At 34.2% G+C, this 18,810-nt stretch overlaps 3 protein-coding genes across 3 annotated transcripts; all 3 read left to right on the top strand.

The window, feature by feature from the left end:
- The first annotated feature begins 585 nt into the window (after positions 1–585).
- On the top strand, positions 586–1,588 carry LOC120579566 (probable serine/threonine-protein kinase WNK11). Its single transcript, XM_039831999.1, has 2 exons — positions 586–1,089; positions 1,199–1,588. The coding sequence occupies exons 1-2, from the start codon at positions 586–588 to the stop codon at positions 1,586–1,588; spliced, it is 894 nt and encodes a 297-aa protein (XP_039687933.1).
- A 4,337-nt stretch (positions 1,589–5,925) lies between these two features.
- Positions 5,926–6,928, top strand: LOC25489062 (probable serine/threonine-protein kinase WNK11). Its single transcript, XM_013604494.1, has 2 exons — positions 5,926–6,429; positions 6,539–6,928. Exons 1-2 carry the CDS (start codon positions 5,926–5,928, stop codon positions 6,926–6,928), a joined length of 894 nt encoding a protein of 297 aa, XP_013459948.1.
- Positions 6,929–14,086: 7,158 nt separating this feature from the next.
- LOC11430895 (truncated FRIGIDA-like protein 1) lies at positions 14,087–18,437 on the top strand. The gene is made up of 3 exons (XM_003600209.4): positions 14,087–14,979; positions 17,329–17,492; positions 17,564–18,437. The coding sequence occupies exons 1-3, from the start codon at positions 14,193–14,195 to the stop codon at positions 18,188–18,190; spliced, it is 1,578 nt and encodes a 525-aa protein (XP_003600257.1). The 5' UTR covers positions 14,087–14,192; the 3' UTR covers positions 18,191–18,437.
- The last annotated feature ends 373 nt before the right edge of the window (positions 18,438–18,810 follow it).

Here is an 18,810-nt window from a genome sequence, read left to right on the forward strand (position 1 = left end):
TCATAGATAAACAAGACCTTTCTTCTTGTTAATAATAAATGTTTTTTTGACAAGTGTTAATAATAAATGTTAGTGTGTTAGTATTTGTCTCCTTTGTAGAACTTGAACCCTAGATTGTAACCAAAAAGAACCTGAACCCTAGACCTAAATCAAGGTCTGCTTGAGACATCAAAAACCCTGGTGTCGCAACATATAAATTGCGAAACTTTTAAAAAAAAAGCTCTTTTGAATTTGCTCTTTGAAAATCAGACCAAATCTAACAATTAGGTTATACCAAGATTGTAATTGTTCTAGCGGAAACAAGGCCGCGCCTAATATGTTTAATATTGAAGAGAATCTCAATTAAACTACACTTAATCAAAGTATCAATATGGTTGCAACAAAAAAAAGTATGAATATGGTTGTAGAGACATCAAAAGCCTGGGTGTCGCAACGTATAAATTGGGAAACCTTTTACAAAACTCTTGATTTTGTTCTTGAAAATCAAAGTATCATAAAAGTAGATAGCTAAACATTCTTACTTTTTGGTCTCTATGTTTGTTTTAATTATGATAATCTGATTTGGTCCATGTTTTTTTGTTCTAGATGCCAAGTGTTCAACAAAATCCATCCGACAAAGACACAGAAACATTTGTTGAAACTGATCCAACTGGAAGATATGGAAGATACGATGAATTACTTGGAGCTGGTGCTTGTAAAAAAGTCTATAAAGCATTTGATAATGAAGAAGGAATAGAAGTAGCATGGAATCAAGTTAAGCTCAGAAATTTCAGCAATGACCCTGCAATGATTGAAAGACTTTACTCTGAAGTGAGACTTCTTAAAAACATGACAAACAAAAACATCATTGCACTTTACAATGTTTGGAGGGATAAGGAGCATAACACACTGAATTTCATCACTGAGGTTTGTACAAGTGGGAATTTGAGGGAGTATAGGAAGAAACATAAACATGTTTCTCTTAAGGCTTTGAAGAAGTGGTCTAAACAAATATTGGAAGGGTTGAATTATTTGCATGTTCATGATCCTTGTATCATCCATAGAGACCTCAATTGCAGTAATGTGTTTGTCAATGGAAATACTGGCCAGGTAAATTTTTCATAAACATGTTTGTCTTTTTCTTTCTATTTTCCATGTTGTTTATCAGAAGATATATACCATTAATTAGTACTAAATTATTTGTTTTAATGTATATTAGGTTAAGATTGGTGACTTAGGTTTGGCAGCAATTGTGGGAAAGAACCACTCAGCACATTCAATTCTAGGCACACCGGAATTTATGGCACCAGAGCTATATGAAGAGAATTACACAGAAATGGTAGACATATACTCATTTGGAATGTTAGTATTAGAGATGGTGACACTTGAAATTCCATATAGTGAATGTGACAATGTTGCAAAGATATACAAGAAGGTGACTTCAGGTGTGAGACCACAATCCTTGAACAAGATAAAAGATGCTGAAGTCAAGACTTTCATCGAAAAGTGTCTTGCTCAATCAAGGGCTAGACCTTCTGCTGAGGAATTGCTAAAGGATCCTTTTTTTGATGATGTAGAGTACGATGAAAACGACGATGTTGATTACTAAGTTACATTGTGATTAAAAATTTGTATTTATCTTGACCAACTATATGTTGATATAGTATGTATTCTTTCTTTATGAAAAAAATTTGATTTACCCGAATTTTTGTCGGTAAATCAATTTAGGGTAGGATTTGATGAATATGATGCGTGTTACACTTAACGATGATAAAAATGATATTGTTAATGTTTTCAGTTATTTTGTGACTAAACGGTATCTTCCGTTCTTGCTTGTATATTTATTTTATGGTATGATATTTGTTTCAAATATATGCCGGACTCCTCCTAGCTAGGTTACTTTTTCTTACCTGCAGTTAGTTGTTTGTTGAGTTGATGTTTCTGTTGGACTAGTTTCATTCCTATAAGCTTTAGGACAATTTGATTTATTGTGTGAATTGCTGAAATTTTAGATTTAGTTTTTATTAAATTCTAGAATTATTGGTTCACTAGACCAAAGAAGGAGGTTTTAGGTTTTAAGTTTTGGAGCATTGCCTCTAAAAACTAAAGTTTTGGAGCTTTGAATTGCATATCAGTATTGTACGGGCCTAAGGAGTTGGAGGGCTGTAGTTGGTGTTTGATTTTGGTGTGCAATATCAGTTTTGATTCCGTAGTTTGGTGGTCTTTCGTGGTGGTGGTTCTTTTGGGTGCAGGTCTGTAGCTGTCCTTGGTACAAATGCACGCCATCATACCTTGCTCGTTTTGACATTGTCAAGGGTACATCTGCTGCTGTCTGTTACCATAGGGCCGGCAGCGGACTTGTTTTGCGGGCAGGAAGCATGACGATGTGGATCACTTGTTCATCAAGAGTGTTTTTTTTGCCAAAATTTGGCTTCTTTTACTGCAGGAGGCTTCTCAAAGCAAATTTGTATGAGTCTTACTATTATATGGCGCTATACTATTTGGTTTATTTAGAGAGAAAGAAACTGCCGTATTTTTCAGCATTGGCAGAAAAGCTTGTACACATTAAGTGATAATATTAATTAAGCTTCGATCTTTTTGGTGTTTTTTTTTAAAACATATTATTAAAAGCAATGCCGCACAAGAAGAATGACCAATCCACTAAAAGAAAGGTACAACATGCACCATATATAAACGACAACCTACACTCAACAAATAAGTGTGCGAATTACCGTGTATAGTTTTTTTTTTAATTTGTGTATAGTTTATTTTGATCAACGTTCATTTTTCGGTTTCATTTTATCAAGAATTGAAATATTTTAACTTAAATAATCAAAATTAACCTACAACTATTCAAAACGACGGTCGTTAAATAAAAGATAATTGAAAAAAAAATAGTAACTTATGTCGTTAAATAGAAAATAATTGAGAAAAAACAGAACTTATCAAAGCCTGGTTTCGATCCAGGGACCTGTGGGTTATGGGCCCACCACGCTTCCGCTGCGCCACTTTGATAATTTGTTTTTAATATGTGAACATAATATTTACATCAACATTCTTTTACACAACATCTAAAGCATTTATTGCAACAAGTCTTGGAATTCAGAGGTTGATTTTTTTAAAATTTCTGGCATTTGGGTTTGGTCTTTTATGATTTAACTCTATCAAAAGTTTGTAGGTTTTTGATGAGTTAGGTTTGGTCCCATGATCCTTAATAACTTCAGCTTCGAGACTAATTTCAAAATCTTAACATGAAAATATTGATGTCTTTGTTAAATATATTTACCATGCTTTTAAATTAAGAAAAGCTTTTGTGCCAAAATAAATAAATTAATAAAAGCTTTGAGTTATTGTAACGAGTTCAAATTCTATGAATACAACATAGGGCTAGTTACAATGATAAGCGATAACTTGGCAACACAATTTATTGATCATGGATCGAAGTCAATGTTCAATAGTTGCTGCACGAGAGAGTTTGGTAAAGCATGGGGGCTGATCAAACCATTAAATAGTATCTTGGGAATCAAACTATTGTGTGAATGTGTCTATCATATGATTTGTTTGAGATCTGCGTGAGAAAATTCGGTAAATTACTAAAGTAGAGGCTGATTAACTATTAAATGGTATTTTGGAAATCGAACTATTGTGTGAATGTATAGATTGTGTAGTAACATTTTGTGAGTGATAGAAAGTTACTAAGTTCATTAGTGAGTGTGACTAAGCTCAACATTATATAAGAGAATAGTCTCTGTGAAAATTAGGTTAAGACCTAATTTGTTACATTTTAGAGAGAAGAGGCAAAGAGAGAGGAGTAGAGAAAAAGAGAAAGAAAGAAGAGTTTCAAGAGAAATGGAGATCTAGCTTGGGGAAAGCTCAAGAGGGAGAGTAGAATGAAGATTAAGTTAGCTTTTGAAGGTTAATGTAAGAGGAAAGTTTATATTCACCATTTAGAGATTATGAGTGATAGAGTGGTTATGGGTCATGTTTTATCATGTGATTTGCATGAATTTGGTGTTATGTTAAGGTGATTTTCGTGTTAATTGATTATGCTAATTATGTGTATGATGACCTTTGTGAATTTAAGTTGTCTATGTGCTTAAACTCATACTTGATGATATAGAAAAGTTGTTCTTAAGATTTTGGCTTAAATGAGTGAAAATCACGATGATTATTGTTGAATGTTGTCGAATTCATGATGAATGTTCTTGATAATGGTAGGAGTGAGATGGTTGGTGGATCTTGTAAGATGGCTGGTCGATATGGTAGGAATGATGAGGCAATCCCAGAGGCTTTCATTGCGGTGGCTCAGGTATTGCTCAGGCCCAGGCTCACGGGCATGGTCAATAGGACCAGGGTGAGGGAGAGGAGCGAAGGTTGGATCGTTTCAAGAGAAACCATCCTCCAGCATTCAAGGGCCGGCATGATCTGGAGGGAGCGCAGACTTGGCTGCAAGGTGTTGATCGGATTTTTTTTCGTGCTAAGGTTACTAGTGATGATCATAAAGTGAGGTTGGAGTCACGCACATGCTAGCGGAGGAGGCTGAGTATTGGTGGGATAATGATAAGAGAAGATTAGAGGTTGGTGGTGATGTGGTATCTTGGGAGAGATTAAAGGAGGAATTCTTGAGAAAGTATTTTCCAGCCGATCTGAGGAACAAGAAGGAAGTGGAGTTCTTACAGCTTAAGCAAGGGAGCATGTCGGTTGCGGAGTTGTCTAGGTTTTGTCCTTATATCAATGTTGAAGATGCTATGGTGTCCAAGTGTGTTAAGTTTGAGAGTGGATTGCGCCCTGAGACCTACCAGCATGTGTGCTTTCATGAGATTGGTGATTTTGATACTTTGGTGAACATCCTGATGAAGTAGAGAATGCTAAGGTTAATTACTACAAGCCGGTGAATGATAAGAAAGGAAAAAGTCATTATCATGAGAAGCCTTATGGCAAGGATAAAGAAAAGTAAAAAATCTATGAAAATAGGTGAGCATTAGGGTTGTTCATGAAAATAGGAGATTAGGTGTGAGTATTAGAGTTAAAATAGTAAAATTATGCAATAAGGTTTAAGTTAAAATTAGTGCTTACGGCTTAACTTTAATATATAAGAAGATAAGAATATTATTATTTGGGATAATTACGCTCAGTTTCATTGAGGTTTCTTCAAATGACACTAACACCCCCACTATTTTCATACTCAACATTGATAAAAAAGAGATTTTCTCAAACTTTTAATTTGAGTTGCGGAATAATCTCAAAATCAAAACTGAATTCTAAAAATATTTTACATTTATTTTAATGTGAATCAAATCAAATATTACTTTAACTGCACTCCTTAATTTGTGTATAAATACTTCCATTCAAATTTTTTTCACATTCACCAAAAAAAAAATCTTTTTCACATTCCTAGTATTTGGTAACCTCAGTTCATTCCACTCTCTCTTTTCACATAATCCGAAGCTTCACTATTGAACGATATAGCCTCAGTTTTCTACTTCATGGTAACCATTCTCTATTCAAAAACTCTTAAATTGCTATATTTTTTTTTAACTTTGTTGGTTTTTGTTTCTTGTTAATAATAAATGTTAGTGTGTTAGTATTTGTCTTCTTTGCAGAACTTAAACCCTAGACCTAAATCGAGGTTTGATTGAGACATAAAAACCCTGGTGTCGCAACATATAAATTGGGAAACCTTTTAAAAAAGTCTGTTGATTTTGTTCTTTGAAAATATAAGTATCATACCAAGTCTGAATAATTAGGTTATATTAAGATTTTAATAGTTGTCGCGGTAAAGGAATACGTTTAATATCGAAGAGGATCACAATTACACTACTCTAAATCAAAGTTTGCCTATGGTTATAGAGACATAAAAGTAGATAGCTAAACATTCTTACTTTTTGGTCTCTATGTTGGTTTTAATTATGATAATCTGATTTGGTCCATGTTTTTTTGTTCTAGATGCCAAGTGTTCAACAAAATCCATCCGACAAAGACACAGAAACATTTGTTGAAACTGATCCAACTGGAAGATATGGAAGATACGATGAATTACTTGGAGCTGGTGCTTGTAAAAAAGTCTATAAAGCATTTGATAATGAAGAAGGAATAGAAGTAGCATGGAATCAAGTTAAGCTCAGAAATTTCAGCAATGACCCTGCAATGATTGAAAGACTTTACTCTGAAGTGAGACTTCTTAAAAACATGACAAACAAAAACATCATTGCACTTTACAATGTTTGGAGGGATAAGGAGCATAACACACTGAATTTCATCACTGAGGTTTGTACAAGTGGGAATTTGAGGGAGTATAGGAAGAAACATAAACATGTTTCTCTTAAGGCTTTGAAGAAGTGGTCTAAACAAATATTGGAAGGGTTGAATTATTTGCATGTTCATGATCCTTGTATCATCCATAGAGACCTCAATTGCAGTAATGTGTTTGTCAATGGAAATACTGGCCAGGTAAATTTTTCATAAACATGTTTGTCTTTTTCTTTCTATTTTCCATGTTGTTTATCAGAAGATATATACCATTAATTAGTACTAAATTATTTGTTTTAATGTATATTAGGTTAAGATTGGTGACTTAGGTTTGGCAGCAATTGTGGGAAAGAACCACTCAGCACATTCAATTCTAGGCACACCGGAATTTATGGCACCAGAGCTATATGAAGAGAATTACACAGAAATGGTAGACATATACTCATTTGGAATGTTAGTATTAGAGATGGTGACACTTGAAATTCCATATAGTGAATGTGACAATGTTGCAAAGATATACAAGAAGGTGACTTCAGGTGTGAGACCACAATCCTTGAACAAGATAAAAGATGCTGAAGTCAAGACTTTCATCGAAAAGTGTCTTGCTCAACCAAGGGCTAGACCTTCTGCTGAGGAATTGCTAAAGGATCCTTTTTTTGATGATGTAGAGTACGATGAAAACGAGGATGTTGATTGCTAAGTTACTTTGTGATTAGAAATTTGTATTTATCTTGACTAACTATATCTTGATATAGTATATATGTATTCTTTCTTTATGAAAAAAATTTGATTTACACCAATTTTTTGTTACTATTTGAATCTTGTTCATTATGTATCTCTTCTTCTAGTTCTAGATTAAAGCTTTAATCAATGTTACTATTTGAATCTTGTTCATTTGGATATTGACGTGATCATGAGTTCATTAAACATGTGGAAGGAAGGGTCATATTAACTAGTGTCTCTGGGGCACTAGTTAAGAAAGTAAAAAACAGAAACTTTTACTTGAAAACAACAAACTTTTGACTTTTAAAAAGTTGAACATACCACTTTTTAACAATTTCCTAGGCAACTTTCTCAATTAGTCTTCTTATCTAGTTCCCCTAAGGCACTAGTTAACATTACCCTTTATAGAATTTTACGCACATGTGTATTGACTCATATTGAGAGTTTTGTCTCTTGTGGTTCTGGATTGAACCATCATTGATCTTATCAAGAAATCACATTTCTTGTGGCGATCATCTCGCATCCATAGACTTATCACTTTCTGGGATTAGAAAGTGTGGCGTCTGAGTTTATCCATTCTATTTCTACATTTTTTCAGTCTTTTTACCTTTTACACCAAAAATATTCCTAATTTTGCTTCCGAGGCTCCGCGACACTCATCATATATGCATTGTATTTGTACGGTATTAGTTGTGTAGATAATTGCAGTCTGATTTCTTTACACTTTAATAGATATCCTTTTTTTTTTTGGTATACATAGATATCCTTTTGCCTCTTAAAAAAAAATAAAGTAAGTAATATCAATTGTTCATAGTTTGTTCTAGTTACACCCTAATTTATCCTATCACACCTAAATTCAGTTAATAGTTATGATAATACCATCCCTCAAAAAAAAAAGTTATGATAATACCGAAACAACCCTTATTCACACCCCTAAATCATCTTGTCACACCCAAACTGAATTAATGTGAAGTCAATTGTGGAGCAACATGTAAATTTATGGCCAAACGTAATCGAAATCAATTCAGTTCATTGTACTTCACAATTCTCCATAATTCTTCTACATTCAACTTGTTATGTTTAATTTTGGGATGAACATAATCTGCAATTAACGTAAACACCTTTCTTTTAAAAAATAATAATAATCACTTAAAGTGAATTTAGGTTTATCTATTATATGAATCGGAAAAAATGTGCACCAAATGATTGTTAAAATTGGATAGAAAATGAAGCGAAATCTTTCTAGTTATCTATCATCAAGGTTATATTGCAATAATACGCCATTCTCCCTGTTCCTATCTTTTATGTCAATTAGGTTGCAGAGACATTATCAATAAAGAAAAACTTCAAAAATATGATAATTTCTTTTAAAAACTAGACTTGCTTACTTTGTTTTGTGGGAAAATGGTGAGGAGAAAATGTAAGAATTAAGGTTTTTTTTCCTTCAATTATTCTTATGATTTTTGTCACATATATGAGAATTGAATGGAACTGAAGAAATTGAAGTGATGATTTGTAATTGAAGTTTTTAAAGGTCGGAGAAAGAGATGTGCATGATGTGAAATGTAAAAAAATAACAAAAAAAAATCATGTTTTAACATTCAGATTAATTAAATATAATCTCAACTATTGTCTTAAATCGGATGGCTATTACTTACTCCTTTCACCCTCTCATAATAACCACTCCTCTCACTTGATACATCCCTTATATATATATATATATATATATATATATATATATATATATATATATATATATATATATATATTGAGTACAAGAAGTACTCAAATCAAAAGCGATAACATATATAACTAAATGATCCATTCTAAAGAGAAACAAGAGCGAAAACTAAAACAACACCAGAAAAATATCTAAACTACTATCAGGAACACCCTGTAACGCTCCTATTTCTATTAAAGCAATTAAACATGCGAATAATACATTTATTCAAGAAATAGAGGCTACGCCACATTCAAAATTCAAAAACCAATAAACATGTATATAAACCTCAACAGTCGCAGCGGAATATAAACCAGAGTAAATTCAAATATACATGTTATGAATAAATAAATTACATCAACATAGATGCATCTCAAAAATCCCAACAAACGGGTAATCTCCAAACATAACAAAAATCCAAAATAACATAATCTAGACCGACACAACGAAGCCTAGATCAGAGCCGACTAAACATTTAAACACCGATATCGGAGAAAGCTCCAGATATCCACCAAGCACAAGAACTCACCAAGCAACTAAACATGCACAACGTCTACCCATCCATACAGATAGGCAGGCGGTCCAAAACAGATCCACTGGGGGTAAGTATTACATTATCATAATCCAAAAAACAGTTAACATGGATATTTCAATTTAAACATCATGCACTTGATCAATAATAATTACACATTAATACTTACATCACACCCCAATATCTCACATCAATATTCATCAATCATATGAACAATTATCAATTTACAATTATTCATTCACAATCACCAATCACATTTATCATGAATAATCATTAATCACATTTCATGAACAATCACCAATTACATATATCATGAACAAATATCAATTCACAGTTATTCATATACAATCACCAATCATATACATCATGAACAATCATCAATCATAAGCCATGCACAATCATTAATCATATTTCATGAACAATTATCAATTCACAAATATTCATTCACAATCTCCAATCACATTTCCAAATAAGACTCATGTCATGATATGCACTTATTGACACATAAATGCATGTGGTACCAAATCTCCAAAAGGTCGTCACCCAAATCCAGATCTCAAAAGATCTCTGCCAGGCCGAAGCCCTATAACGAATAAAACATCGTATCCAGATCTCAAAAGATCTCTGCTAGACCGAAGTCCAAAACTAGATCTCAAAAGATCTCTGCCAGGTCGAAGCCCTATGACAAATAAAACATCGTATCTCAACACGACTATGATGCATGGACACGTAACAAGACTCGATAATGCGACAACAATCACAATTTTCTCCACAATATATAGGACAACACCCAATTATATTGTTCATCTCCACATCATTTGCATTATCAAGAAAACATGCCCATACACAATCAAATCATAGTATTCATCATCACACATCAACATGATTATCAATAATCAACAATGTCATTCAACATCAACTATCACATATAGTTTCACCATTTCAAGCATTCCTTACATTCTAGTAAGATAGCATACACATCTCATGATAAACATTTCTGACAAAAATCCAAATCATGTGGCAAACGGCCAACATTGATAATTTTCAAAGCTAGTCAACTTATTCAAGTTTGAAATCCTACAATTCAATCTTAATCAATCATATAAGTATGAGCATAGGCCACTTACGAACTATCGATCATTAGTTCAAAGGTTAGCCTAAGTTCGTATGAGAAAATCCCAAGTTTATACATTCCACATTCCCACCCGAAAATCAAGTTTGACATGATTAAGACATTGTACTAACCTTACAAGCATTGCCTAAGCCCATAAGAACTGTAGACTAAGCTTGCAACTCCTTTTTGTTCACAAAGACCAAGTTTCGACAACTTCCGAAAAACCGAAACGACACCAACTCAAGTTTCAAACCATTTAGAAAATTTAAGTTTTGACAAAAGCAAATGTGTTCCAGTAGAAAAGTAAGGGAAAACAGCAAAAGAACACTTCAAAACGATCGCCTAGGACCCCTGCACGACCACCCCCAAGCACTCGGACACGGAACAACGTTCCCGTTGTCCTGTCCTGGGCGCCTGGCGCTAGAGGTGCAGCGCCTAGCGCTAGCTCACTGACATTGGGGCGCCTAGCGCCCTTGCCCAGGCGCAGCGCTCCGTAACGCACGTTTTCGAGTGTTTCGGCCGCGGATTTTCGCCAATTTCGCTCCAAAATCAAATGTGTAAAACCCCTAATCATCAAAAGTGATCCGAGGCATAACCCGAGACTCTAACACGTCGAACTCGCTCGTTTCGTGGCATTTGTACGAGTTATGAAATTGTTAAAATGATTTTCTCAAAACAACAAGTCTTCAACAACAACAACAATTCATTTCTTCCAATTCAACACAATTCACAACAACATCTCAACATAATTCATACCCAAGTCATGTAATGAGATTATCATCAACAATTAACCACAACCACAACTTATGATCATGCATTCCATCATGTTTCAACAACAACATGTCATAATTCACTAATTTCACAAATTTCACCAAAACACCAACAACAATTCAAATTCTCATCATCAATTCATGAATATGCATACCTAAGCAATGATTCATTCACAATAACATCAGTTAACAATAACAACATCAATGGAATATGAATTACATCTCATTTCAATCAAAACATATCAAATTTCATCAATTAAGTATAATTTCATGACTTAACATTTATACATACTTTGAAACATGTAATTTCACCCACAAACATACCATAATCATCAATTCATGCACAAGAAAATGGCATCACAGCAAGAGCACGAATTTAGCAACAATTGTTCATCAACCCATTTTCATACAACATGAGAAAATGCAAAATTTGTACATGATTATGATAATAACTAACCCCCTTACCTTTGAAGATGATTAACCTTAACTTTTGCTTCAATTCAGCTCCTAGCTTACCCCAATTGATTCCTCAAGCTATTCCCTTCAAATCCTTGTTCTTCTCTTCACCTCTTTCTCTCTCTACCTCTTTCTCTAGGAAAATATTTTGTGAAGTGAATGAATGATATTTTCTATGACAACCCTAATGTTATCTCCCTTAATGGGCTCAATTCTAAATTCTAATGGGCCTAACCCATTCTAACATAATTCTAAAAAGTTTCTATATACTCAATGGTAATTACTAACAACGGTAAAATATAACCAACGGTAAAAACTAATCACTACACTAGTAACTTAGTAAAATAAGGGTTCTCGCTAAACATTAAAAATAATTCACACCAAAATTACCATTTTACCCTTACCCGCCAAATGACCAAAATACCCTTCTAATACGGTAATCCATGTAAATGCACCAAATGACAATTAAATACACACAAGCACAATTAATCACACACAAACACATAATAAAAGTAATTAAAATAAATCTAGCTAAAAATCGGGCTGTTACACACCCAACCACAACCAAACAATAAGAAGATTGGGACCAAAACCCCTCAGCCACCCAACTCATAGACAAATCTAACATAAGACTTTATCGGTGTCAACACAAATGGAGTTCATGATCTCACTCATAGAAGCACATATGTGACCATAATGTTTTCCTAAAAAACACTTTCAAGAGGTGAATTTAACCATGTCCACCAACTGAAACAAGGATATATGTGAGCGTAAAACAAACTCCCGCCCAAACTACCTAAACACTTGATACCACACCGAACCTAAAATAGGACATCTAACAAAAGATGACAAGCCAACTCTACAAGCTCATTACAACAAAAAAAAACACAAGAAATGACACCTGGATAAACTATAATCCTCCTTGAAAAGAGATTATGACGAGTTAGAATCCTATTCTTAAGTAGTTGCCAATAGAAAACATTCATCTTAAGAGGAAACCAAGACCCCTGCACCATTGAAAGAAGATGAACAATTTCTTCCGACCTCTCATCCACCACACTATCTCTTATATAAAAGAATCTACTAGTTGAATCACTGTTCCATCCCAAAGGTGTAGACCTTCCAAGAAGATCAGATTCTCTAAAACCCGAAACAGCTCTCCCAAAATCAAAAGTTCCCACTCAAAAAATATCTCTTCTCCACTTAAGATCTCATATCCCTCTCTCATGGTTAGATCAATCACTTTAACTTCTTTCTGAAACTTGAAACTGCCTTGAAAAACGAATTCTTAAAAATATATTCCATATCTAACCTTCCTGGAGATACTATCAAAGAACTAATCAGTAAACTCAAGCTAATATGTTTCCAATAAGGAGACCTCCTTCCACCATTTTGAGACACCTCTTAAGCTCACTGTCGTCTCTTCATGATGATCCCACGGAGATACTTTGGCAAATTAAAAACACGCTCACTTATCAAGTTGAGCACATGATGCGATACAGACATGAGCAACACAAGAAGGTACAAATATATATCCATGGAGCTTGTGGTGACAAAAAGGACGAATGGTAGTTTTTTCTTTTATTTAAAATAGATTAAGGTTATTTTGGTCGGTTTGGGGTGGATCAGAAAATACTTGGAATGTAATTGAAAAAAATCACATTGATAAACAAATCAATGGCCACTAACTAAGAATAGCTTATAGCTTAAGGTTATTTTTGAAAGAAAATAGCTTATAACTTTTCATTAAAAATCAAAGTATTAATACAATATATAAAGAAAATAGCTTGTTTCGGCTCTTTTGGATTGATTTTTTCTTTTTTCAAAATTGCTCTCAACTTTCAATACAATTAGCGCATATAATAAAAAGATATTATAAAATTCAAATATTAAAATAAAAGTGTAACTTATGAGTATATATATGTCCATTTTTTTCCTTTATCCTTTAAAATGTGTAGAAACTAGTTAAATATATCTATATTTATTTTTTAATTATCCCAATTATATCTATACTTATTAGTGTCATTAAAAAAAATTAGAATATATTTTTTGTTGTATTGTTGGTGTCATTGAATTGTTATAATTTTAAAGCAACACACATTTATATTTTTAGTTTTAATCAAGATAAAAAATTCATAGAAAAATAATGTTCATAATTTTCAAACGTTAGTGCGAGTGTATTAGCGACTTCATTTGTTTGTCTCCGACTAAACTTGATCTTATAGTTTTGTAACAAAGAATTACACCGTCTCTTACAATCATCAAGGATATCCCCGAATTTCGACATGTCATTGTTGCCACTCTTAAAATAGTCGACAACTATCTTAGCATTCAATTCAAAATCAACATTTGAGAGTTGTAATTCTTGAACCCACTATATTGCGTGGGACAACTCCAATGCCAAATCCAAATCATTTTCCACATCATCTTGGCTTTCACAAAATTCTCGATGTCGTCTCGAAGACACATGCCAAATCCAATATAAAGAATTCGAGAACGACGCATCTACATTGCATTTGATTCTTCGAAGTCCCATATTTCTTTCACTTACTTATCCCTATTTTTCTAGTCCCTCCACCCGTTTCCCTCCAAACTCACAAACAAGCCTAAAATTCTAAAATTCCCCAATTCAACTCCAGCACTCCAACAATGGCTACAACATTGGAAACGATTTCATCAGCATTAAACCTAATCGATTCCAAGAAACAAAATCTCAAAATCGCATTCGAAAATCTTCAATCCAAATCTTCTTCACTCCCTCTCTCATGGCTTCAACTCGATTCCCACTTCACCTCTCTCCAACAATCTCTCACTCACCGCTTCCAATTCCTCCAATCACTCGAACAACAATCCCAATCCAGAACCCTAATTTCAAACTCTAATGCCGAAACCTCGAAAAAAACAAACTTTTCGACAAACCCTAAGGACCCGATATCGCACCGGAAGGAATTGAGGGTTTTATGTGAGAAAATTGATGGTATTGGGTTGAGGAATTACATTGATAAAAATTACAAGGATAAAATTAGGGTTGAGGCGGAACTTCTTGAGGAGTTCCGGTCTGCACCGGACGCGGGGGAGATGGTTTTGCAATCATTGGAAGGGTTTTATAGGGTTAGTGGTAATTTCAATGATAGGGTGCTGAGGAAAATGGGGAGGATTTGTGTTATGTTGTTGAAGGTTTTGAGTGTTGCTGGTGTGAATGTGAGTGGTAAGGCGAGGGAGAAAGCGTTGAAGTTGGCGATTGATTGGAAAGTGAGGTTGTTGGGTGATCATGGTAATATTTTGGGGGCGTTGGGGTTTTTGTATTTGGTTTATGGGTTTGGTATTGTTTCAGAATTTCGCGGGTATGTGCTTGTTGAATTTGCTGCCAGGGCTGCGATTAATGGCGAGTTTATGCAGCTTTGTCGGGACATTGGTTTCACGGATAAGGTCCCTGGTAAGGCTGTTGAGTTTTTCTAATGAGTTTGTTTTGTTTGAGATGTTAATTGTTAGAATAACTCTCGTGTGTGCACGCATGCATTTGTGTTAGAATAGGAATTAGGATATAGTGTGTTTGGAAAGACATTGATAATAGATTGGACCAATGTTCAATTGGCCCTCCTCAACCAACGGAAAAATCAAATATACCCATAGTTTAATGAGAATAAGCGGCATACACTGTCAGTGTAAATTAGTTTATACCGACATTCAATTAGAGCCCTTTTTTTGCCACTTCATGGCAGTACTTTTAAGATTAAGTTACAAGAGTGGGGTGGCATGTCATAATGATGGATTCTCATTGAATGCTTGTGTAAAGTTGGTTTACATTGACGGTGCATCCCATTAAACTCTAGTTTAATTGGGAAGGATGATTCTCTGACACGAGTTACAGATACGTACCTCTTCATAGAGGGTATCGAATTTTCACCATTAACATTGATGAATGAGAGAAAGAAAGAAAGACAGAGAAGAAGATAAGTGAATGGTAATTGAAGTTATGTCATGTCAGATGTTTTTTATGTGCAACTGACATAACTTAATTTGTTGAAATGTGATACTTATTTTAACTTTGTTTTATGTTTTCTAGGATTTACTAAAAATTAATTCCTTCACATATTCTTGAAAACTGAAATATTTTTTAGTGAAAACATAATTAACTGAATATGAAGCCAGAAATGATAAAACAAACCAAACACACCATGAACATAATCATTTTATTGTTACCTTACTACTGATATTTGTGAAGAGGCTCGTTGTTTTTGATGAGTTAATAAACGCTGTTTATAGAATTTAGTGATGACAGTCGCACGGACAAATTGGTCACTTTATCACACATGTTGGTGTGCAGATTTTTTTTGTTCGCCATCTCTAGGTACTTACTTCTTGTCTTTCGAACAAAATTCTCCGATCAACATATGTTAGGTATGTGAGAAATTTGTATGTGTAACTAACACCTCTCTTTGATATGTAGGCACTAAAATAGTTTGTAACAAAGATGATGTATAGTATACTTAGCTCCTCTCCCTCTTTACATGGATGCAAGCATCTACCAAGTTTTATAATGGACAGAAAGATCATTCTTTTAGTAAATTGAAATACTCTAAAAGGAGCTAAGTATAATGCTGTGACAAAAAATTGAAATACTTTATCATCCCTTTGATCGCTCCTTCTCAACTCCCCACTCCTAAGCTTCTCCGGATATTTACTCTATGGCCATGACTTGCCCTATACACATTCTCCCACCAATTCAGGTTGTCTTCTTTAGGAATGATTAAGTATGTAACTGTGTATGCCTATTGCCTATAGCATATCATAGCTTTGTAGTTACTAGCTTGTCAGACATGTTTTTGCTACCGGCCACATTTTGGATATTCCTTATTAGGTGTCATGAATTATTTTCTATTGGCTTGGACCTATTCAATACTTCGATATGGCTTGATACTTGGAAGAAATAACTCTTATAAATAAATTTCGTTTTGTTTTTAATTATCTGTCATAAAAAGCACCGTTGAAATAAAATATAAAAAATGGTGATTTGAAAAGTGTTAAGACATCCTATAAACATCTTTTAAGAATGTAACTACTCACTACTTTCTCCATGTATAATATAATGCATTTTCTTTTCAATGAAAGTTCAGTGAAACAAACTGTTGGTTAGTAATTTGTTTTAGTGTTGATAGCCAGTATCATGATTTTGTTGATGAACTAAACCCTATTATACTATTGGAGTAGCAAGGAAGGTCAGCCACCTATACAACCTTTTCAGCCCTTTCTTAATTGCCAGCCGTAAACTTGGTTGGCTATTGGAAATCGGAATCTTCCACTTCCATTGACATTTTTCATGTTAAGCAAGGTTCAGTAAAATTGACTGGGGAAAGTTTTCCCTAATTATCTCCCTGCTGAAGAAAACTGGTGTGTAACTAAATGTATAAAGTACCAAGAGTAATTAAAGGATATAAACATTGTCATAGTATTTGTCTCAACGTAAAATTGCTTTCATTATTAGTCTTCAATTTATCAAATGTGTGTATTTTGTATTTCCAAATTGAGTGGTTTTTATCCAGTTGAAAACATAAAGGTGGCTATCCAGCTTATAAAAATACTGCCACACACGCATGAAGAGTAATTACTAATTAGGCTACTAGCCTTGCAAGTAATATGTAAAAATTAATTAATTGAGTTTATTTGTTATAATGTGACAGTTTTATGTGTCTCTAATGGTATATGTAGACTCACATGCCCAATTTCTAATATTACCCTCTTAAGTATTTTTATTCGTAAGGCAATGCTTGTTTGTGGTCTGCAGAGATTGTTCAGAAACTTGTTGAAAAGGGCAAACATGTTCTGGCTGTCAAGTTTGTTTTTGAATTCAGTCTTGCTGATAAGATTCCACCTGTTCCTATTTTGAAAGCTGCCGTGGATGAATCTAGGAAACTTGCTAGAAGACGTTCTGAGGAAGGAAAGCGAAGGGTAAGTGTCACCTTGATTGATAAAATAGTGCATGGTGCCACCCCCTATATTCATTTTGGTATTTTTTGCAGATGGAAATTACTGATAGAGAATTGCGTGTACTGAAAAGGGTAATTGAGATTATTGAGATTCATAAGCTTGAATCCGAATATCCTCGAGATAGCCTTGAGCAGCGTATAGAGCAATTGAAGGGGCAGGATCCAAATATGAAAGACAGGACACCAGCTTCTATTCTAAATCAGCATACACTGCAACGACGGCAACAAAAGAGAAGAATGAAGAAGCAGCAGCAGCAAAATGGGAACAAGGTTCCTCGAACATCCACTTCAGTTGGTCCAGCAGCTGTCCTCAAGAATGACACTAATAATGACAATTCAACAATGCGGCAGTACCAACAACCTCTTGTCAACCCCTCAGGTTTGTTTCCAGAGCATCCAAATCCATACAAGATCCCGCAAGCCACTTCGTCTGGCATGGTGGCCTCTATCCCAACCATTCCTTCTTACACAGGTCCTTCAACTGGGCCTTATGGTTTTGCTGGTATACCCATGGGTCCCGGTGGAAACCTTATCCTAGGTGGTTCTCATCTAAACTCATCAGAGCCACGCGTGCCATCTGCTTTTTATGGTAGTAATAACTTTACTTATGGGGGTATTAATCGGCAACATCATTACCAAGCACCTTATTATCCTCAGTAGATCAATTAATTCCTTCTCTTGTCAGTAATAAACTCGTGTGCTGATATTCTAGTTTCTCCTGTGTTTGGTTTTTATAAGTAAAGTTTGCTACTTTGCTCATTGGCCCTGATTATAGGATAAAAATTAGATTCAGTTAATTGTGAAGAAATGCTTAGTTTCACTATTTAATTACTCCAATTACTTTGTATATATATAAAACTACTTTTAGAGGTTGATTATGGTCTTTTCTCTCCCTTCCTCTGCTTCACCTGATCTCACCCTTTTTCGTTTAATTGTTTTTATTTTGTTTCATCTCATTAAAGATCCAACAAAGTTTTGTGTGCTAATTAATTTCCTTATGCAACTCTCATTTTATCTAAACATGAGTGCAGTTATCAGACATAGGAAATTATATGTTATTTTACCATTCTCACTCGAAAAACTTGAAGGAATTACGTGTATAAATTAGGTGGAAATGTGATGCCAACAATGACAAATTGTTTGCATTAAATTATTTTATTAGCTTTTGCATATTAAGCTAAATTGTAATGTCAAATGCTTTGATCCAAAGACATTGCGCATTCTTGAAACTAACATTGGGCTTTGGGGAGCTTTGCTAATTGTTATAATCCCTATGTATA

The sequence above is a fragment of the Medicago truncatula genome, chromosome 3, assembly GCF_003473485.1.
Source record: "Medicago truncatula cultivar Jemalong A17 chromosome 3, MtrunA17r5.0-ANR, whole genome shotgun sequence".
NCBI lineage: Eukaryota > Viridiplantae > Streptophyta > Magnoliopsida > Fabales > Fabaceae > Medicago > Medicago truncatula.